Genomic DNA, 23749 nt, shown 5'->3' with positions numbered 1-23749 from the left:
TGACTGACTACACTTCTCCAGGTCTCAGTTCTCTCATGAACCAAATGGGGACTCAGCCCTTGTTCTCCCTCCCGTTTAGATTGTGAGGTGCGTGTGGGACCTGATTATCTTGTATTTACCCCAGTGCTTAGTGCAGTGCTTGGCACACAGTAAATGCATCAACAGAGAAGCAGCGTGGCTCAGTGGAATGAGCCCGGCCTCGGTAGTCAGAGGTCATGGGTTCTAATCCCGGCTCCGCCACTTATCGGCTGTGTAACTTTGGGCAAGTTACTTCACTGTGCCTCAGTTACCTCATCTGTCAAATGGGGATTAAGACTGTGAGCCCCATGTGGGACAACCTGATCACCTTGTATCCCCCCAGTGCTTAGAACAGTGCTTTGCACATAGTAAGCGCTTAACAAATACCATTATTATTATTATTATTATTGTTATTATTATTATTATTATTATCACAATTCTCATTATTTTGAGAGGCATAAACATACTCTCTTTCCCTCCCAGTCTCAGCCCACGTGAGCAGAGGTCAAAATCACCAACTCCTATAAGCCAAAGCGGCATTATGCCTTTGCTGCCTACGTATCTCGGCTAGAGGTGGTACGGGGGAGAGCTGGGGAGGGACTAGGAGGTGTTGATGATGATGATGACGGCATTTGTTAAGCGCTTACTATGTGCCACGCATTATTCTAAGCGCTGGGGTAGATACAAGATAATCAGGTTGTCTCTCGCGGGGCTCGCAGTCTTAATCCCCATTTTACAGAGGAGGTAACTGAGGCACAGAGAAGCTAAGCGACTCGCCCAAAGTCGCACAGCTGACAAGTGGGCTCCTGATTTTTGACCCACAATCTAGAGGCCACCCAGGCATCACTCTGACTGGAGGCCCTCTTTTTCCCGGGCTCTGGTGGCCTCCGTTGCCAGGCTCAGTGTGCCGGGGAGTTGTTGAATCAGGCTACCCTTCGCCCCAGGAGGCTCGTGGCTTTGCGGCATTCCTCTCATTGAGGAAGAAGCAGCATGGCCTAGTGGGCAACAGCACCGGCTTGGGAGTCAGAGGATGCGGGTTCTAATCCCGGCTCCACCATGTGTCTGCCCTGTGACCTTGGGCAAGTTAGTTGACTTGTTATAATAATAATAATAATGGCATTTATTAAGTGCTTACTATATGCAAAGCACTGTTCTAAGCGCTGGGGAGGCTACAAGGTGATCAGGTTGTCCCTCGCGGGGCTCACAGTCATTTTACAGATGAGGTAACTGAGGCGCAGAGAAGTGAAGTGACTTGCCCAAAGTCACACAGCTGACAATCGGCGGAGCCGGGATTTGAACCCATGACCTCTGACTCCGAAGCCCGGGCTCTTTCCACTGAGCCACGCTACCTCTCAACTGTGATTAAAACTGGGAGCCCCATGTGGGACAGGGACTGTGTCTAACCTAAGAGAAGCAGCGTGGCTCAGTGGAAAGAGCATGGGCTTTGGAGTCAGAGGTCATGGGTTCGAATCCCGGCTCCACCACAAGTCTGCTGTGTGACCTTGGGCAAGTCACTTAACTTCTCTGAGCCTCAGTGACCTCATCTGTAAAAAAATGGGGATTAAGACTGTGAGCCCCACGTGGGACAACTTGATCACATTGTATCCCCCCCAGCGCTTAGAACAGTGCTTTGCACATAGTAAGCGCTTAACAAATGCCATCATTATTATTATTATCATTATTATAACCTGATTACCTTGTGTCTACCCCAGTCCTTGGAAGAGTGTTTGGCACATAGCAAGCGCTTTACAAACAACATAATTATTATTAGAGAGCCAGTGCACCTTCCCTGTCTTCTGCTCCACCCCTGACTCCTCTTCACTGGCCCTCTCCCTTCTGGAAGTGTTCAGTACAGTGCTCTGCACACGGACTGCGCTCAGTAAATACCACTGATTGACTGGATAGCAGTTTTTGTTGGTGGATCCTGCCTGGAAAGGCCTCAGGGATCCTTAAAGGCCAGTGGCAAGAAGCCAATTATTCATTCAAGATAGTAACGTGGCACTTTCCCTGACACTCTTAGGCTTCAAGAAAAGCAAGAAGTTGAGATTACAGCCCGCTGAGGGAAACGTACGGTAGAAAGCCAATTATCCATATTTAGTGAGACTGAGATCAAGCCTTCAGAGAGGCAATTTTTTTCATGGTATTTGCTAAGCGCTATGTGCCAGGCACTGTACTAAGCACTGCGATAGATACAAGCTAATCAGGTTGTCCTATATAGGGATAACAGTCTTAATCCCCATTTTACAGATGAGGTAACCAAGGCCCAGAGAAGTTAAGTGGCTTTCCCAAGGTTACCCAGCAGATATGTGGCAGAGGCAGGATTAGAACCCAGGCCCAGGCTCATTCCACTGGTCCATGTTATTTCTCAGCCCTGTTCTATGTAGGCAGAGGTGATGCACCTCAAACATAAAGGGGAGGAGGAAGTCTCCACCTCCTCTCCCCTCTCCCTCAGGGTGTCACCCCTTTAGAAGACGTGAGTTCCCCACGCTGGCCCGGGATTTATCCCTGATTCTTCTCCCCACATAAGCCCAGCTTGTGACGGGGAAGGCGGGCATCAGCTGGGGAAAGCCAATTCCAAAACCAATTGAATCAGGCCCCCCAAAAGTCCCCGGAAGGCCCTGGGGTGGGAGAGGCGAGGCCACCGGGATTAAAGAGGCCTCGGGGAAATAAGCTGCATCCCTTTCAAACCATCCATCATTCGCAAGCCGTATTGAACCGAGGCAGCTCGGTCCCCCTCCCCCCATCCAGCGCTGGGAGAAAAATCGATGTCAATGTCAGGGCACTGGCCGCTTCCTCATCGCTTTGCCTGTAGGCGATAGAAAATGGAGGCTTCTGACGGGCTCTGGGGCCAGAAAAGGAGCTCGCTCACTGCGGATCCAGGAAAACGCCAAGGATAAAGTCGGCACGTGGAAGGTATCCATCCGCGCCCCCCTGAAGGCCACCACTCGGAGAGTGCTGGGCAGGGAGGGAATCTGGACATTTTTAGGACTCCAGGTTTTCCAGAATTCTTCCTGGAGTCAGGAATCCCAAGCAGGAGCCATTATGTATTTGGCAGAGCCCAACCTGGTAGCCCAGCCACTCCCAACCCTCTGATTGGGACTGGGGTTCTCCCTGGATCTCCTAGGATGGGAAATTCCCAACAGGCCTCTACCCCCCACCCCGAGGTGTGAAAGCTTTTAAACCTCTCCATGTCCAGACGACGCCAGTTCAACCTGCCCAAATCTCCAGGGGAGGGGTCAGTTCTCCGGAAAGGACAGTGGCTTTAGCCCAAGATGGTAACGGGGCCTCGAGCCCGAGTGGGTGGCCACTAGATCCTGGGGGGACCATCCTGCTGTCTCGGGGCCTGTCCAGCCAGATTTGGGTGGGAAAACTATTGACCTACCAATAAGGTGACCGGCAGGATTTTGCTCCTTTCAAGGGGAGCAGAGAGTCAGAGAATTGGGAGCCAGTGACCTCTCCTGCCCCGTCCCGAGGACCAAGCTGTGGGATGAGACCAGGCTTCCCGCCTGAGGAGATTCCCTGCAGCAACCCCGCTCCTCCAGCACGCAAACCATTCAACTGCAAAGAGGCGGTTCCCCAGGACAACACGCAGCCCCCTAAGGATTCGGCCTGGCTGAGGTGACGAGATACGGCACGACCCCCGGCTTATGAGGAAATTCCTCCTCTCCACCTGTTCGCAGTACAGGCATCCTTTCTGAGACGATGACAAAAGATTTCCCGGGAAGAACATTCAGAGGGTGATTTTTTCCTTTCTTCTGAGAACCGGGAATTTCAGAAGCCTCGTCCCCCCCAATCCCTCCAACCTCCCTCCTCGCCATTCCCATCCCTAGGTCCCCCGAGGCCCCCGGCAATGAGCCCATGGTCGGAGACCAAAATTGGGGAGGGAGTTCATGTGTCTCTGGCCCGATGAATACGTTTCTATTCCCAGGAGTGGGGTGGTGGGCGAGTCTGAGATAGCAGAAATTCCCGTGGCTTTCCCTAGGTACTCAGCATCTGTCCCTTCTCCCCTAGCAGCCCCCAGACTCAGTCAGTGGCAGTTTTGAAAGAGTCAGCGCGGCCGTCACACCCAGGAAGCCCTCCCTGTTCAGAGGGTCTTCACGGTGACTTACGGCACACAAAATGGCAGCCCACTAGTTCAGAGGAAACCATCTTCCCTCCTCCCTCCTCTGTTCACGACCAATAAAACCCTACCTTCCAGACCATCAATTCCTGCGCTTCTAGACCACCCCCTGCATTCTCCCCCATTTTACTTTTGAGGAGAGCTCTGGCCGGGGGGGGGGGGGGGATCCATGAGCGCTTAGTGCAGTGCCTGGCACATAGTAAGCGCTTAATACCATTATCATCATCTTTACAGTAGGCCCCTTTAGGTAAGTCCCCTACAAAGCCTCCACCACCCTCGCTTCCACCTCGCCACAAAGGAGACTAAAACACCACAGTTGGAACACCGAGGATCACTCCACACCGTTGCCCTCTCTGTCTATCATTCATTCAATGGTCTTTATTGAGCGCTTACTGTGTGCAGAGCACTGTACCAAGCACTTGGGAAGTACAGGTTGGCAACATAGAGAGACGGTCCCAACCCAACAACGGGCTCACAGTCTAGAAGGGGGAGATAGATGACGAAAGAAAACGTGTGGACAGGTGTCATCAGAATAAATAGAAGGAAAGCTAGATGCACATCACTGACAAAATAAATAGAACGGTAAATATGTACAAGTAAAATAAATAGAGTAATAAATCTGTACAGACATATATACAGGTGCTGTGGGGAGGGGAAGGAGGTAGGGTCGGGGGGATGGGGAAGAGGAGGGGAAAAAGGGGGCTCAGTCAGATGAGTCTATCGCTCACCTCCTCACGAGGCTTGACCCTGGCTACCTTCCACAGCGAAGCAGCCCCTTTTCCCCTCCTTCCCTCCCCGACCGGCACCGGCTTGGAATTACCTTCCTCCAGCTCATCCATGCTCCCAATCTTCCTGGCTCCGTCGATGGTGTAGATGTAACGCACTCCCTGAGGCAGGTTGATGTTGTCGGACAGAGACCGCGTCAGGTCGGCCAGCAAGGCATCGAAGCTGCGGAAGCGGTCGGAGGACACGGCGTACACAATCCCCTTGAAGTAGCGGTCGCCGTTGCGGTAGAAACGCACTTTCTTGGCTTTCTTCTCATTGCTCAGCGCCTGCAAGGTCCTGGTCCGGTAGAAGCTACAGTGGGCACTGTGTGTGGGGCTAGGCAGCCCATTCAGACGGGATCCTCGCATGTTCCTGGATGTCTTATCTCGTTCGTCAAAGTGTCCAAAATCAAGTTCCATATTTTGGGGGACCTCAGAGACCTGAGACGGGTGAAGGGGGGAGAAGGGGAGGGTGGGGAGGAAGGATTTCGGATATTAGCCAGAGCCCAGACCTCTAGGGAGATGTCGTTAGCCGGTGCCTCTTATGCGTGGGGCCGTCACGTGCCCCGTCTGCTGCCCGCCCCTCATCGGGGTGAAAAAATCGATCATCCTAGCGAAGCAGGAGGTGGGGCTGGGGGCTTCTGGTCGGGTGCCTGGGAGGGGCCCAAAAAGGATTTTTCGATAGCTCACCTCCCCGCACGTTCATCACAGCGCTCTGCATCGTAAATTGCCATTTCAGGCTAAGCCCGTTCAAACTGGGGGCTGTTCATTTAAAAAAAACACACAAAAAACCCTATACCGACCACCCACACACTTTCATTTTCCTTCCCACCCACAAAAGACAAAATGGCCATGACTAAATCATCCTGCCCCACCGGACAGAATAGAAGGCTGTCATGCTAAGAAACTATCTCAGGGTTGCGGTGTGTCCACCGTGAACCAAAGCATTTGAACTTGGTGGCAGGAACCTCACTCCCCACCCCCCATCATCAATCGTATTTATTGAGCGCTTACTGTGTGTACTGTACTAAGCGCTTGGGAAGTACAGATTGGCGACATATAGAGACAGTCCCTACCCAACAGTGGGCTCTCAACGGGGCTTTGTGAAGCTCTTCCCGCCTCCTCTCAACCCTCAAACACAATCCACCAGTTTCCTAGTATTTGCAAGAAATAAAGGATTTTAACAATCGGACATCCGACGGGCAAGTGGCCGTGAATTGTCCCGGGGGACTTGGACCCAAGGTGAAATGCAAGCACCTTTTTGTTTCTTCCCTTTGTACGTCCGGCCTCATCTCTTAACGAGAGGATTTTATTGCCAGATTTTATTGCCAGTGCCCTAGCCGGGCACTGAGCAATTCACTGCCGCACACCAGTACACCTTTCATTGTTCTGTGCTGCACTGAGCACTCTCCAGAGGGAGGGCACATGCCAGCGGTGGGGAGATAAATCCTCAACTAGCCTGCCACGCTGCCCTTCAGCTGAAATCAGACATTCGAGTGGGTCATTTTTCCTTCCTCTTCCAATGGGGCTCAGCTAGGAAGGTAAAATGAGAGAAGCATGAGAAGGCAAGGCACTTCGCTGCCAAACCATTGACATGCAAGACACATCCGGGCAGGGCACCCAATGCAGAAACCAGCTCGGATCCCTCCCGAGCCTCACAATCAGGTGAAAGATCCAGAGTGCGGCACAATCGTCCCCAACTGGTCACCCCTTTCCTTTAGATGCGGCATTTTGGACCAGTGTCACCAGCCCCGCATCAGCTTCAGCATTGTCTCTCATCCCACCCCGCAGAACCCCTCCTTCCCCAAAGCCCAGCTGCACTCATTTCCCCAGAAACATCGGCTTGGTCATTCAGAAAAACTCCGCGGTGCGTGACCGACACACGGACCTTGAAAACTCACTTTCCGCGTGAAATTCCAGGTCGAGGTTCGGGGAAAATCCTAGTGGAACAAAAGCAGAAGAAAGGAAAGGGGGAGAGAGAAAGAGAGAGAAAGAGAGAGGGAGAAGATAGGCAGACAGACAGAGAAAAACAAATTTCCCTTGTCTTTCCGTTGACATCTGTTACTTTCTGCCTGCAAATCACCCCAATGCCCCGACTCACCGGTTTCTGCTGGTTGGGTGGAGATGCTGAGAGAAAGAAATGTAATCTCCCCTCTGCCTTTGTTGTCTGAGCTCCAAGCAAGAAATTCCTGCCAGGGTGGGGAGACGGCTTCTAGGTCCTAGTGCCTTGTCCAGCTTCTCCCGGATAACTCCAATTGGCAGGGGCGGGAGGGGAAAAAAAAATCACGGAGCCGATAGCCGGGCTACAGGGAGACAGGCGTGCTTCCTGGGACTACGCTAATAAAGAGAAGGGGACAGCTAAAATAACAGGAGATGGCAGTGATTTTTTACTCAGGCAAACCTGGGATGCTCTGCGGAGAAATGGGCTGGGCTCTTTTTGGGATTGGAAATTCCACACTGGGGGCCAGTACATTGATCTCATCAGCCCAGGGGGACAGACCGGGGCCAGACAAGCTCCGCTTCAGAAAAATCTGTGGTTTGTTTCATATCGCCTGAGTGATGGAGTGGGGGCGGGGGAGAGGATGGGGGAACCTTCCCCCGTGGAGGCTGACAGATGCATAAGGCGCAACCGTTTTTGATTCTGAAACCAAGGGAAGTGGAAAGGGATGGGGGTAGGATTGCTGCCTGCTGGACATGTTTTTTTTTTTTTTAAGAGCGGTATGAATAAAACTTGACTGATCTTCAAGCTTTTTTACAGACAGATCAAAGGGGGTGGCAAGCAGGCGCGGGACTGAAGGCTGAAGCCACAACAAACTCCCCTTGTAATCATCGAATTGTACTTTCCAAGGGCTTAGTACAGTGCCCTTGTACTTGTAATCATCGAATTGTACTTTCCAAGGGCTTAGTACAGTGCTCTGCACGCGGTAAGTGCTCAGGAAATACGACTGAATGAATCGTCCTCGGCAGTTGGCCACCTTGGATGAAGATCATGGGAGGGGAAGAGTAAAGGAGGAGATGTGGCGGAGTTGTGGGAGGGAGACAAATTTGGAGACGGAGAATCGAAGAGAGTTCTTCACTTTGGGTGAGGAGTGTGGTATCAGTCGAGCACGGGCTGTGGAGTCAGAGGTCATGGGTTCAAATCCCGGCTCCGCCACATGTCTGCTGTGTGACCTTGGGCAAGTCACTTAACTTCTCTGAGCCTCAGTTCCCTCATCTGTAAAATGGGGATTAAGACTGTGAGCCCCACATGGGACAACTTGATCACCTTGTATCCCCCCCAGCACTTAGAACGGTGCTCTGCACATAGTAAGCGCTTAACAAATGCCATTATTATTATTATTATTATTATTATTATTATTATTATTATTATTATGTACCCTTCACACCTGGGATATGAGTGAAAGTCACAATCCAGAGACATTAGCAGACAATGAATTGCAGGCTTATCCTCGAAAATAGGGTCACCCGCCATAAAATGGCCCAGTTGGCACTAACTGACTGATGTGATAGTTGAGTGGGAAGGTCAAAGACAAACCAAGTCGAGGAAATCAATCTCTCCAGATGAGACCTGAGCGAAGCCCAAGAAATTTGGTGGGGAACTCCCAGGCCTAAGGCAAGCATAGATCGACCCCCAGGGAGAGTCTTCTCCCCGTCCTCCCCCTCTCCATCCCCCCATCTTACCTCCTTCCCTTCCCCACAGCACCTGTATATATGTTTGTACATATTTATTACCCTATTTATTTATTTTACTTGCACATACCTATTCTATTTATTTTATTTTGTTAGTATGTTTGGTTTTGTTCTCTGTCTCCCCCTTTTAGACTGTGAGCTCACTGTTGGGTAGGGACTGTCTCTATATGGTGCCAACTTGGACTTCCCAAGCGCTTAGTACAGTGCTCCGCACACAGTAAGCGCTCAATAAATACGATTGATTGATTGATTGATTATAAGCTCCTCTCTAGACTGTAAGCTCGCCGTGGGCAGGGAATGTGTCTGTTTATTGTTTTACTGTACTCTCCCAAGCGCTTAGTACAGTGCTTTACACACAGTAAGCACTCAATAAATACAATTGAATGAATGAATGAATGAATGAATGAATGAGAGCAAGCAAAGAGGCAAACCCGAGCCACCCAAACACTAAACCATCCAATGGGGGTGGCCATTCATTCAGTTCTATACTAGGCATTCTGGTTTTCAGCTTGTCTCTTCCCTGTCCAGTTTTGATGGAGCACTGGAAACTTTCATTTATGCCCAATATTTTTTTTCAGCACCAAGATGCCCTCACCCTCAGCTCCGGCTGTTGAGTGCCAGGGCTCAGAATAACTATGTGCCAAGCACTGTACTAAGCTCTGGGGCGGATACAAGCAAACAGTCCCTGTCCCACGAGGGGCTCCAAGTCTCACTCCCCATTTTACAGATGAGGTAGCTGAGGCCCAGAGAAGTTAAGTAACTTGCCCAAGGTCACACAGCAGACAAGTGGCAGAGGCAGGATTAGAGGCCATGACCTTCTGACTTTCGGCCTGTGCTCTATCCACTATGCCACGCTGTGTTCATAAGAGCCTGGGAAGGGGACAGAACCCAATGGCTTTGGGGGGGGAAAGAGAGAGACAGGGAGACTGTGAGCCCACTGTTGGGTAGGGACTGTCTCTATATGTTGCCAACTTGCACTTCCCAAGCGCTTAGTACAGTGCCCTGCACACAGTAAGTGCTCAATAAATACGATTGATTGATTGATTGATTGAGAGGACATAGGGGTTCCCTTAATGAAATGCTCTTTTTGGGGGCAGACTTCAGAAAAGTGTTCCGTATGACACTGTCATCATCATCATCATCATCATCAATCGTATTTATTGAGCGCTTACTATGTGCAGAGCACTGTACTAAGCGCTTGGGAAGTACAAATTGGCAACATATAGAGACAGTCCCTACCCAACAGTGGGCTCACGGTCTAAAAGGGGGAGACAGAGAACAAAACCAAACATACTAACAAAATCACTGACCACGTGGCAATATGCATATAACATCACGTGTGTCCAGTTACCCATCACTCCACTCCTGTGCTTATATTGCAGAACACTAGCGGGGGGACTCTAGGTTCCAAGCTGACAGTGGCCATTTGGAATTCACCCTCACCTCAGCCCCACAGCATCTCTGTCCAATCAATCAATCAATCAATCAATCGTATTTATTGAGCGCTTACTGTGTGCAGAGCACTGTACTAAGTGCTTGGGAAGTACAGGTTGGCAACATAGAGAGACAGTCCCTACCCAACAGTGGGCTCACAGTCTAAAAGGGGGAGACGGAGAATGCTTTACTATTTCCCAAATCATCATCATCATCATCATCAATCGTATTTATTGAGTGCTAACTGTGTGCAGAGCACTGTTGTAAGCGCTTGGGAAGTACATCATTTATTTTCATTCCTAACTCCCCTGTAGTCTGTAAGCTCCTTGTGGGCAGGGGTCAATCGCGTCTACCAACTCTACCATAGTGTCCTCTCCCACGTGCTTAATAATAATAATAATAATAATGGCATTTGTTAAGCGATTACTATGTGCAAAACACTGTTTTAAGCGCTGGGGGGATACAAGGTGATCAGGTTGCCCCACGTGGGGCTCACAGTCTTAATCCCCATTTTGCAGATGAGAGAACTGAGGCCCAGAGAAGTTAAGTGACTTGCCCAAAGTCACACAGCCAACAACTGGTGGAGCCGGGATTTGAACCCATGACCTCTGACTCCAAAACCCGTGCTCTTTCCACTGAGCCATGCTGCTTCTCTGCTTAGAACAGTGCTTTGCACATAGTAAGAGCTTAATAAATGCCATTATTATTATTATTAATATAATACTACCGATGGATCCTTATTTCCTGTAACTCTGCCTCTTCTTCTACTTAGCAACATCCCACATCTCCCTCTTCCCATTGCTGCCACCAATTATTCCAGACTTTACAAGTCCTCATTTTTAGTTTCCATTCAGGACTCAATTATCTCTTCCAAAACTGATGGAGAGAACACAGATAATTGAACTCTCAGTGAATCCCCAAATTCTCATCTTTCTTTCCCACTAAATATAGTCCAGAGTTGTAAATGAGTTGCAGAATTGGCAGGCTAGTTTCTCCTTTTTTTTCCCTCCCCTATCCAGCGCTGGACTAGGGCCAGAGAAAAAACTTTGTGGACCCCCATCCAAAATTAAGCCCCTCAGAACACTCTATGTTACTTTTACATATTTACCATTCTATTTATTTTGTTAATGATGAGCATCTAACTTTAATTCTATTTGTCCTGACGACTTGACACTTGTCCACATGTTTTGTTGTCTGTCTCCCCCTTCTAGACTGTGAGCCCGTTGTTGGGTAGGGACCGTCTCTATATGTTGCTGACTTGTACTTCCCAAGCGCTTAGTAAAGTGCTCTGCACACAGTAAGCGCTAAATAAATATGATTGAATGAATGAATGACCAAAGAGAGCCTAGCCTATGGGAAGAAGATGAGGGGTGGTTGGGGGAGAAGAAAAGAAGTAAAGAGCAGAAGTAGGTGGAAAATTCTAGGCTAATCTACACTGCAATACCTGTGACTAATAATTGCATTTGCCATGCTTCCCAAAGGCCTCTCCCAAGATTTGTGGTCCCGGCCCCCCAACTTAAATTCATGTTCCCCCACTCATCTGCTGGAAAAACAAAGAGTCCCTACTACAGCCAGAATTGCCAGCAACGGCCTTCCCAAAGCCCTGACCTTCATTCATTCATTCAGTCGTATTTCTGGAGCGCTTACTGTGTGCAGAGCACTGTACTAAGCGCTTGGAAAGTACAATTCTGCCACAAATAGAGACAAGTACAATTCGGCAACAGAGACAATCCCTACGGATTCTGGTCCATGTGTGACATGACGATGTCTCACATCACCATTTTAAGGGAGTCTGTGGGATTTGGTTTGACTATTTAGGGTTGCTTTTGGAGTCCCCTGACCTTCCAAATCACTTCAGAGCCTTTGGGTTCCCCACCCAGGTCTGTGGGAAGCTGATGTGGTGTCTGAGCTCTGGAATTCATCGGCAGAATGTGCAGCAGGAGGAAGCTCGGTGCCAAATACTAAAAACAGTGGCCACAAAAGTGTCCAGAATCACATCAGAAAGGGAAAGGGGACGGGCCAACTGAAAACCAGTAACATTGGACCTTGGGCCTTCCTACGTATGTTGCTCTGCAAAGATGTTGCCAACTTGTACTTCCCAAGCGCTTAGTACAGTGCTCTGCACACAGTAAGCGCTCAATAAATACGATTGATGATGGAGAATCCCGGCCCGTCCTGGGAGTAGTTATCGAACCCAACCATGCCTCCGTCTTCTCTTTGCTTACAGGCCTCAAGCTTGGCTGCCATCTTCGCCCCTCGAAGCAGGTCTGTGAAGGGATACATTTGTGAAGAAAGGCGAGATGTTGGGAAAAACCCTATTGACCGAAAGACAAGGAAACATGGTAACATGGGAGGTTACGGCAGGGAGGTGGGGAGGGAGAAGGAGGAGGAGGTGGGAGGTTGTTGGGGAGGGGGAAGAGAAGGAGGATGAGGAGAAGGAATCAAGGTTCGCATCTTTGAAGAATTCAGTCTGTTCACTATTTTTAAATGAATAGAAAGAGTATGTGCAATTAAAAAGTCATGCCTTTCAAGAATGCCTAATTCCCCCTCTTTCTATTCCATCGTTCCATTCCATTCCATCCCTGCTGAGAGCTCACCTCCTCCAGGAGGCCTTCCCAGACTGAGCCCCTTCCTTCCTCTCCCCCTCGCCCCCCTCTCCATCCCCCCCATCTTACCTCCTTCCCTTCCCCACAGCACCTGTATATATGTTTGTACATATTTATTACTCTATTTATTTATTTTACTTGTACATATCTATCCTATTTATTTTATTTTGTTAGTATGTTTGGCTTTGTTCTCTGTCTCCCCCTTTTAGACTGTGAGCCCACTGCTGGGTAGGGACTGTCTCTATATGTTGCCAATTTGTACTTCCCAAGCGCTTAGTACAGTGCTCTGCACATAGTAAGCGCTCAATAAATATGATTGATGATGATGATGATCGTTGATTTTAGCTCTCGTGTACGTATATATTTTAATTGCTTACTGATGCTTTTATCATTTAAGCATGTGCTCTCATTTGTTGGCAATTGCACATTAGACAGTTTGCATCCACCGTCTGCGTCTCCTTTCAGATTGTAAGAGACTCAAGGGAAGAAGCGTCATCTGACTCCCAGCGCTTAGAACAGTGCTTTGCACATAGTAAGCGCTTAACAAATGCCATCATTATTATTATTATTCTACTCTACATTTCAAGGCATCTACTGAAGTTTTGCTCAATAAATGCACACGATGATTATGCAGTTAGAATTTATCTGTACGTATAAAAGAATGTCCACATCTGCCCTACTGAACCTATAATCTTTAGTTGGCAGCATCGTCTATTGAAAGAGTACAGGATTGTGTTATAATCCTGACTCTTCCACCTACCTGCTGTGTGACTCTGGGTGAGTCACTTAACCTCTCTGGGCCTTCGTTTCCTCACCTGTAAAATGGGGATAAGACAGATTGTGAGCCCTGTTTGGGAGTGGGACCGCGTTAGGTTTCATAGCCTTGTTAGCTGTCAATCAGGTTAATTCATTCAATCGTATTTACTGAGCGCTTACCGTGTGCTGGTAATAAATGCCATAATAATTATTTATAATTCTAATGAAAAAGAATCTCAAGTAATTGTGGTATTTGTTAAGCACTTGCTGGGTGTCATGCATTGTACTAAGCGTCAGGGTAGACACAGGTTGGGCACAGTTGGCTTGACTGTCTAAAAGCGTGGGAGAACAAGTTATTTGATCACCATTTAACTGGATGAGGAAACTGAGGCCCAGAGGAGTTAAGTGACTTGCCCAAGATCACCCAGCAGGCAAGTGGCAGAGCCAGTTGAGATCCCAAGTCTGTGCTCTTCCTATGAGGCCAAGGAACTTCTCGATGGGTTCTACTTCTTGACACTTACATATGACCGTCAGTAACAGATGGTTTTAGTACAGTTTTGGACGGAAGCAGAAGTGTGGACTAGATGACAAGTCTTGTCTCTGAGGACAACATGGTGGAGAGGGGAGACGGAAATCCTTTATAGGAAGCGGAGGCCAAACTAGTATCTCGATATCTTCTCCTCCTCGTGAGTGAAGAGAGGAGTTTTTGGTTGGTGATTTACCTGAATCAACAACCTTACAAGCTGCACCAGGCCAAGGACTCCTATCTCAGGGAGCTTTTTTAGAAAGAAAGGTGTTTCTGAGCCAGTAGAAATGGTGATCTCTGCTCCTGGTCAGTGTTGAGTTGTTCTGCTCCTCTCCAGGGACAGTCAGTGGACGAGGAACGGTGAGGGGTGGGATTTGGAGGTGACTTGTGAGACTCATTAGCAAAGTAGCCTCTCATCAAAGTAGCCTGTCTCTATGTTTTGTCTTGCTGTCTGTCTCCCCCTTCTAGACTGTAAGCCTGTCGTTGGGTAAAGACTTTATATGTTGCCGACTTGTACTTCCCAAGCGCTTAGTACAGTGCTCTGCACACAGTAAGCGCTCAATAAATACGATTGAATGAATCTCAAAATCTTTCCCAAGAATCATTCAACCACCCAGCAGTGGAAGCCTGCAGGGCCCATAACCCAGGATCGTAACTGTCCTCTGCTAGTTGTACTTAGGGAAGCAGTGTGGCCTAGTGGATAGAGCCTGGGACTGGGATTCAGAAGGACCTGGGTTCTAATTCCAGATCCGCCACTTGCGTTCTCTGTGACCTTTGGAAACGGTCTTCATTTCTCTGTGCCTCAGTTACCTCATCTGTAATACGGGGATTAAGACTGTGAGCCCCTTGGGGGACAGGGACTGTGTCCAACCTGATTAATTTGTTTCTACCCAAGTGCTTAGCACATAATAAGCACATAATAAGCACATAATAAGCATATTACCTGTGTATATATATATATATATATATATATATGTTTGTATAAATTTATTACTCTATTTATTTATTTATTTTACTTGCACATGTCTATTCTGTTTTGTTAGTATGTTTGGTTTTGTCTCCCCCTTTTAGACTGTGAGCCCACTGTTGGGTAGGGACTGTCTCTATATGTTGCCAATTTGTACTTCCCAAGCGCTTAGTACAGTGCTCTGCACACAGTAAGCGCTCAATAAATACGATTGATGATAATAAGCATTTAAGTTCCGTAATATATATACGTGTGTATATATAAACACGGATTAAGACTATGAGCCCCATATGGGACAGGGACTGTGTCCAACCCAATCACCCTGTATTCCCCACCCCCAGTACTTAGTACAGTGCCTGGCACGTAGTAAGCGCTTAACAAATACACAATTAATATTGTCATCATTAATAATAACCTTCACGGTTTCTTCTTCCTGGGTTTGAAGGCGCTCGATCAGCTCTCCCCCATTTACCTGACCTCACTGACTGAGGCTTTCCGAGACCCTAAAGGTGATCGAGCCCGGAAGCCAGGGCTCCGGACAGGTCCTGGGCTGGTGGTTTTCCTCTACATTCCCTATCGGCAGCTCTGGTCCCACATTTCCAGCTAAGCGTTAGGCATCCGGATTGTAACCCGGTGCTCTCGGGAAGGAACCTGGATCCAATGTCCCCCATTTAGGCCTGGCAGAGGAGGGGCTTTGCACAAAGTAAGCGCTTAACAAATGCCAATTATTATCATTCCCCCTTTTAGACTGTGAGCCCACTGTTGGGTAGGGACTGTCTCTATATGTTGCCAATTTGTACTTCCCAAGCGCTTAGCACACGGTAAGCGCTCAATAAATAGGATTGATGATGATGAGGGGCTGGCTGGAGGGGCGGGAAGAGATATGTATCCCTCTCTGTGGAAGCCCGGGAGATTGAGAGTCAAACCACCCGCTCCGCAGATCCCAATTACTTCCAGCCCATCAGCGCCTTTTCCAAGGGCTTCAGTTTCCCAGCTGTTACCACAGGCCGGAGGGAGGTGGGCCAGCCGAATCACAATTATTCCTACTATGTACGAGCAGACGGCTCCAAGCCTCTGCACAACAGCTGAGCTCAGCCTGAATCTGAACCCTAAGTGATGACTCTCTGCCTGCCAACATCATCAATCGTATTTGAGCGCTTACTTTGTGCACAGCACTGTACTAAGCGCTTGGGAAGTACAAATTGGCAACATATAGAGACAGTCCCTACCCAACAGTGGGCTCACAGTCTAAAAGGAAAAGCCCAACAGGATGTCTTCCTGTGGGCGGGCCTGCTGGCCCGGGGGTGGCTGGCAGCCGCCCGGCCTGTCCGAGTAGGAGCAGCTTTTGCTTTCTGAAGCAAGACCCCGGAGCCCTGTCCAGGAGCGGCGCTTGAGTCTGGCTTTTGTCCGGCCTGTGCGATGGAAGTGGGTTGCTCGTGCTGTCCGTGACTGAGGGAAATGGCTCCTACGTCAACATCAATCGTATTTATTGAGCGCTTACTGTGTGCAGAGCACTGTACTAGGCGCTTGGGAAGTACAAGTTGGCAACATGTAGAGACGGTCCCTACCCAACAGTGGGCTCACAGTCGAAAAGGGGGAGACAGAGAACAAAACCAAACATACTAACAAAATAAAATAAATAGAATGGATATGTACAAGTAAAATAAATAAATAAATAAATAGAGTAACAAATATGTACAAACATATATACATATATACAGGTGCTGTGGGGAAGGGAAGGAGGTAAGATGCGGGGGGAGACCTCTCGCCCACATCCTGCCTCTGGCCTGGAACGCCCTCCCTCTTTATATCCGACAGACGATTACTCTTCCCACCTTTGATGCCTTATCATCATCATCATCATCATCAATCGTATTTATTGAGCGCTTACTATGTGCAGAGCACTGTACTAAGCGCTTGGGAAGTACAAAGGCACGTCTCCTCCAAGAGGCCTTCCTTTCCTCCTCTCCACTCCTTCTGTGTCGCCCTGACTTGCTCCCTTTATTCATTCCTCCTCCTAGCCCCACAGCACTCGTGTACATATCTGTCATTTATTTCTCTTAATGTCTGTCTCCCTCTCTAAACTGTTAGCTCGTTGTGGGCAGGGAATGTGTGTTATACTGTACTCTCCCAAGTACTTAGTACAGTGCTCTGCACACAGTAAGTGCTCAATAAACATGATTGGCTGTTGGACTACCTCCCACCTCCCCCACATGTCTGCTGTGTGACCTTGGGCAAGTCACTTCACTTCTCTGTGCTTCAGTTCCCTCATCTGTAAAATGGGGATTAAGACTGTGGGCCCCACACGGGACAACCTCATCTCCTTGTGTTCCCCTCAGCGCTTAGAACAGTGCTCTGCACATAGTAAGCGCTTAACAAATACCAACATTATTATTATGATTATTATTACTTCCTGGTCTCGGCATCCGAGGTGTTTGAAAAATGCTTTACAGACCAATTGTCTCTCTTTGGGCCCCAGTGGACTGGATGTTGGCTCCTCATTGTCATCCTCCACCTGTATATATGTATATATGTTTGTACATATTTATTACTCTATTTATTTATTTTACTTGTACATATCTATTCTATTTATTTTGTTAATATGTTTGGTTTTGTTCTCTGTCTCCCCCTTCTAGACTGTGAGCCCACTGCTGGGTAGGGACTGTCTCTATATGTTGCCAACTTGTACTTCCCAAGCGCTTAGTCCAGTGCTCTGCCCACAGTAAGCGCTCAATAAATACGATTGATTGATTGATTGATTGATTGTCAAGGAGACAGTCACAAGTTGGAAAACGGCTTGGCCAGGCCTAGGAGTCAGGGGACCTGGGCCCTAATCTCGGTTCAACCAAACGCTTGCTGGGTGATCTTGGACAAGTCACTTCACTTCTCTGTGCCTCAGTTCTGTTCTCCCTCCTACTTAGACTGTGAGCCCCATGCGGGACAGGGACTGTGTCCAGTTTAACTTCCATCTACCCCAGTGCTTAGCACAATACCTGACAAATAGTAAGCACTTAACAAATACCATAAAAAAAAAGAAACTGGAAGTTTGTGGGGAAGGGACAATTCTGAGAGCTGCACAGAATAATCACGATGATGGTATTTGTTAAGTGCTTACTATGTGTCAAGCACTGCTCTAAGCACTGAGATAGATACAAGTCAATCAATCAATCAATCAGTTGTATTTATTGAGCACTTACTGTGTGCAGAGCACTGTACTAAGCACTTGGGAAGTACAAGTTGGCAATATATAGAGACGGTCCCTACCCAACAGTGGGCTCACAGTCTAGAAGGGGGAGACAGAGAACAAAACAAAACATATTAACAAAATAAAATAAATAGATTAGATATGTACAAGTAAAATAAATAAATAAATAGAGAAATAAATAAATAGGGTAATAAATACATACAAATATATACATATATACAGGAGCTGTGGGGAAGGGAAGGAGGTAAGGCAGGGGGGATAGAGAGGGGGAGGAAGGGGAGAGGAATGTTGCCGACTTGTACTTCCCAAGCACTTAGTAATAATAATAATAATAATTGGCATTTGTTAAGCGCTTACTATGTGCAAAGCACTGTTCTAAGTGCTGGGGAGGATACAGGCTGATCAGGTTGTCCCACGTGGAGCTCACAATCTTCATCCCCACTTTACAGCTGAGGTAACTGAGGCCCAGAGAAGTTAAGTGACTTGCCCAAGATCACACAGCAGACATGTGGCGGAGGCGGGATTCGAACCCATGACCTCTGACTCCAAAGCCCGTGCTCTTTCCACTGAGCCACGCTGCTTCTCTAGTACAGTACTCTGCACAAAGTAAGCGCTCAATAAATACGATGGAATGAATGAATTGCTGGGAGAAAAGAGCAGCGGTCTGAAGTGTCTGTCTCCAATCAGGAAATGGTGCTTTATTTTCTGTTGTAAAACAGAGGCTTTAGGCAGAAGAGGAGTCCCGAAAGCAAGGATACAAACTGCGACAGACAGCGCCAGCGACCTCGGCGGTCTCCAATCAGAGACTGCAATTTGGAGTCCGTGTTTTGGAAGGGGTGGTTTGTCACAATTGAACCCTCAGCCCGTCCTGGGAGAGGGGGCTACAGGAAAGGGGTCGGCAAACCGAGCACCAGAGCCGTGAATGGATTCAGAGCACAACCGGAGGTGCCAGTCTAGGAGCAGAAGGCTACACCGGGCCGCCTGGAATGACCAGAACGCCAACCCCATCTCAAGCATTTCCCTTTCAGCACAAACAAACGCCTCAACAAGGAGAAAACAGATGCATTTTTAGCCTTTCATCCGGTCTGAGGTGATTTCACTGAAGGCTTTAGGGTTGGCTGGGGTCTGGGCCTCAGCAAAAATGATCTTCAAGTGGCAGAACTGGAGCTGTTTATACTCTCAGTCATCCCTCTCTTGCGTGCTGCTGTGGCAACGGGATGCAGAGGTGAAACTCATCAATCGTATTTATTGAGCGCTTACTATGTGCAGAGCACTGTACTAAGCGCTTGGGAAGTACAAATTGGCAACATATAGAGACAGTCCCTACCCAACAGTGGGCTCACAGTCTAAAAGGGGGAGACAGAGAACAAAACCAAACATACTAACAAAATGAAATAAATAGAATAGATATGTACAAGTAAAATAGAGTAATAAATATGTACAAACATATATACAAACTCGTCTATCAAGGGGGAAAATCTCAGCCATGTGGGCAAACAGCCCCTAGTAGGGTTTTTCTCCCTTTCTGGGGTCTCTCAGCAAAAAGAACCTGAAGTCTAGGCACGTTTGTAAGGTATTATTCCTTCTCTCTCCCCCCTGCCTTTAGGTTGCACCCGTTACAGACAGCCAAAATGACTGGATAATAATGATAATAATTATGGTACTTGTTAAGCGCTTACTATGTGCCAAGAACTCCCAGGCCTGTACTCTAGCCACGCTGCCGGCGATTCATTCGAGAGGTGAATCTAGCCCAGTGCACACCCAGTGCTTGTGAAACTAGCAGATGGATGGGCATCTGGGGAGAAATGCTTCCCCCTAATCATGGGACTCCCTTCTCAGGATGGCACCTGGAGAGTTTCCAGGACTTTACCAGTCTCGACTACAGGAGGGAGAGTCAAGCCTGCCCTGTTTTATTTTGTTGTCTGTCTCCCCTTTCTAGGCTGGGAGCCCATTGTTGGGTAGGGATTGTCTCTCTGTTGCCAAACTGTACTTTCCAAGCACTTAGTACAATGCTCTGCACACAGTAAGTACTCAATAAATACGATTGAAGGAATGAAGGAATGAATTCCTAGCTTGGCCAGTGACTAGCGAGTGGAAGGCAATCTGCTAAAGTCAAAACTCCCCTGGGTTGGGCAGCCGGGGCATGGGAGAGAGTCGAGGGGGGAGACTCAAGTTTACGGAGCGGAAGGAGGCAATGGTAAGCCACTTCGGTATTTTTACCAAGAAAACTCTGGATCGAAATGGATCGTAAACCCCGACTGGATTTTCAAAGAAACTTGGAAACGAAAACTCCCCAGTCAAGGAGCCCAAGAGGTGAATTCACGTATTCATCCATAAGACGGGCCGGGGAGGTTCCAGTTAAAACTCACAGATGTCAGGATCCGGATTGGAAGTCCAAAGGCCCCCACATGCCTTGAGCTAAACAAGCAGAACAAGTTGCAGAGAGAAATTAATTGAAGGCACATGTTGCGAGCCCTTGCCAGTGGCTTCTGGGGCAATGTTTATTACTTAGGAAAGGAGAAGGAATTCCTTCCTGCGGAGTCAATCCAAGTTACCACTTCATTTCATTCATTCATTCAGTCGCATTTACTGAGCGCTTACTGTGTGCAGAGCACTGTACTAAGTGCTTGGGAAGTACAAGTTGGCAACATATAGAGACGGTCCCTACCCAACAGTGGGCTCACAGTCTAGAATGGGGAGACAGAGAACAAAATAAACATGTACAAATAAAATAAATAAATGAATAGAAAATAAATAAGGTGTTCACATTTACAAAACGTGCCGTTTATTTGGCTTTGTGAAAAACGCGAGCAGCCTCGTAACCTTGAATCCCTGGGCCCAGCCCCCCGTTTTGGGGCTGAGAAGCAGCATAGCCTAGTGGCTAGAGCACAGGCCTGGGAGTCCGAAGGTCATGGGTTCTAATCTCGGCCCCCACCACTTTGCTATGTGACCTTGAGCAAGTCACTTTATTTCTCTGGGCCTCAGTTTCCTCATCTGCAAAATGGAGATTAAGACTATGAGCCCTATGTGGGACAGGGACTATGTTCATCCTGATTATCTTGTTTCTATCCTAGTGCTTAGAACAGTGCCTGGCACACAGTTGGCACATAACAAATGCCATAATTACTATTATTATCATTAGGAAAAGAATCAGGAGTGATCTGTCTCTCTGTTCACCAGAGCGGCTTTCTAAGTGTGGTGATCAGGATGGGGTATTAGAGAAGCAGCATGACATAATGGTTAGAGCACGGGTTTGGGAGTCAAAAGGTCACGGGTTCTAATCCCGGCTCTGCCACCTGTCTGCTGAGTGACCCTGGGCAAGTCACTTCACTTCTCTGGGCCTCAGTTCCCTCATCTGTAAAATGGGGATTAAGACTGTGAGCCCCACGTGGGACAACCTGATCACATTGTATTCCCCCCCAGTGCTTAGAACAGTGCTTCGCACATAGTAAGCGCTTAACAAATGCTATTATTATTATTGTTATTATTATTCTGTGGGTCTCAGTTACCTCATCTATAAAATGGGGATTGAAACTGTGAGACCCATGTGAGGCAGGGACTGTGTCCAACCTGATTTGCTAGTATCCACTTCAGTGCTTAATACAGTGCCGGGCACACAGTAAGCGCTTAACAAATACCACGATTATTATCACTATTATTGTTAAGGAAGCAGGGAGGGATGGAGGAGAGGGAGAACAGATGACTGAGTGAATAAATGAAGAAGAAAAACACTCCAATAAAAAAGCCACCACTTACCAAGCTTGCTGGAAAAAAGAGTTGGGAGGATGAGACACTGGGAGATGAAAAATGAATCTGGGAAAGCCTCAGAAGCACTTAGCAAATACCATTATTATTATTATTAGCCATGGCTGTCCCCCAGACTGTAAACTTACAGTCCTCTACACTGTCAGCTAGTTGTGAGTAGGGGATGTGTCTGTTCATTGTTGTATTGTACTCTCCCAAGTGCTTAATATAGGGTTCTGCACACAGTACAATAAGTACCGACTGACATGACCTGGGATTTCAGGGGAACCGGCCCTGTCAGCAGACACTTGCTAGGTCTCTCGACCACGGCCCTAAACCCCCACTAACAGTCAATCAATCAATCAATCAAATTTATTGAGCGCTTACTATGTGCAGAGCACTGTACTAAGCGCTTGGGAAGTACAAATTGGCAACACATAGAGACAGTCCCTACCCAACATTGGGCTCACAGTCTAAAAGGGGGAGACAGAGGACAAAACCAAACATACTAACAAAATAGAATAGAATAGATATGTACAAGTAAAATAAATAGAGTAATAAATATGTACAAACATATATACATATATACAGGTGCTGTGGGGAAGGGAAGGAGGTAAGATGGGGGGGATGGAGAGGGGGACGAGGGGGAGAGGAAGGAAGGGGCTGAGAGGGCCAATGGCTTCCAGTCACACAGGCCACAGAGGCAGTGGCGGCAGTTCCCGTTGCTGCTGCTGGACAGAAAAAAGAAGAGGAAGATTTGGAGCTGGTCAGCCCCCTCCTCCAGTTCACGTCCCCCCCCATGGCTCCACATCCCCTTCTTCCCGCTGCTGTGAAGGAGGCATTCACTCCTGCCCTCCCCCTCAGAGGAACATCAGATCCCTGCTTTGGTGCCACGGCCAGATCGGACCCCGAAACGCACGATGGCCTGGCCCAAGTCAGGATGCTGACCACGCTGCTCTACCAGGGCGCGCTTAAAAACCAAACCCCCAAATCCCAGAGTGCGATGTGGTCACATAAGGAGTTGCTGGGTTGTGGAATTCACCCTTTCAGGTGAAGACGACAAACTCCTTCCTTCCCTGCCTCCATTTGGCGCCTCTCTGACTAGAGGAGACCCGGCTTACATTAAGCTGGTTTCAAGTTGACAAATCAAATAGGCCAAACCATGTCTGGTTCCTCCTCAGAACAGCTTCCCGGGACCCACTGGCCACATTGCAATTAACGGAGACATTTCTTCCTTCCACTCTAGGCTGGAAGCTCTTTGTGGGAAGGGATTGTGTCTGTTTATTGTTATATTGTACTCTCCTAAACGCTCTGCATTCAGTAAGCACTCAATAAATATAATTGACTGACTGAAGGAACGGCCTGAGCCATAGGCATGAGCAAGTAAAGCCCAGTTACTGAAGGACTTCCAGGCAATGGGAAGTAGTCTTCCCTTCAAAGCCCTACTGAGAGATCACCTCCTCCAGGAGGCCTTCCCACACTGAGCCCCCCTTTTTCCTCTCCTCCTCCTCCCCATCACCCCCCTCCACCTCCCCATAGCACTTGTATATATTTGTACATATTATTGTATTTATATTATTAATGATGTGTATATAGCCATAATTCTATTTATTCTGATGGTATTGACACCTGTCTACTTGTTTTGTTTTGTTGTCTGTCTCCCCCTTCTAGACTGTGAACCCATTGGCGGGTAGGGACCGTCTCTATATGTTGCTGATTTGTACTTCCCAATCAATCAATCAATCGCATTTATTGAGCGCTTACTGTGTGCAGAGCACTGTACTAAGCGCTTGGGAAGTACAAGTTGGCAACGTATAGAGACAGTCCCTACCCAACAGTGGCCTCACAGTGCTCTGCACATAGTAAGCGCTCAATAAATATGATTGAATGAATGAAATGAATGAAAGTAGTCTGAAATA

General features: G+C 48.0%; 1 protein-coding gene across 6 annotated transcripts in view; it reads right to left on the bottom strand.

Annotated features, from left to right (window-relative positions):
- Positions 1-23749, bottom strand: part of DCX (doublecortin) — a 197497-nt gene that overhangs the window by 80998 nt on the left and 92750 nt on the right. For 4 of the 6 annotated variants that reach the window (XM_038747771.1, XM_038747774.1, XM_038747776.1 and 1 more), the window contains exons 1-2: positions 7004-7149; positions 4959-5343 (exon numbers count right to left, since the gene is read on the bottom strand). In XM_038747771.1, coding sequence (XP_038603699.1) covers positions 4959-5322 — 364 coding nt within the window. In that variant the 5' untranslated portion in view covers positions 5323-5343; positions 7004-7149. Of the gene's footprint in view, positions 1-4958; positions 5516-7003; positions 7150-23749 lie in introns of those variants that run through there. The other 2 variants (XM_038747772.1, XM_038747773.1) reach the window with 2 other exon arrangements.

The sequence above is a fragment of the Tachyglossus aculeatus genome, chromosome 6 (genome assembly GCF_015852505.1).
Source record: "Tachyglossus aculeatus isolate mTacAcu1 chromosome 6, mTacAcu1.pri, whole genome shotgun sequence".
In the NCBI taxonomy this organism is placed as follows: Eukaryota; Metazoa; Chordata; class Mammalia; order Monotremata; family Tachyglossidae; genus Tachyglossus; species Tachyglossus aculeatus.
Note: the sequence above shows the minus strand (reverse complement) of the source record. Positions and strands in the feature narration are given on the sequence as shown.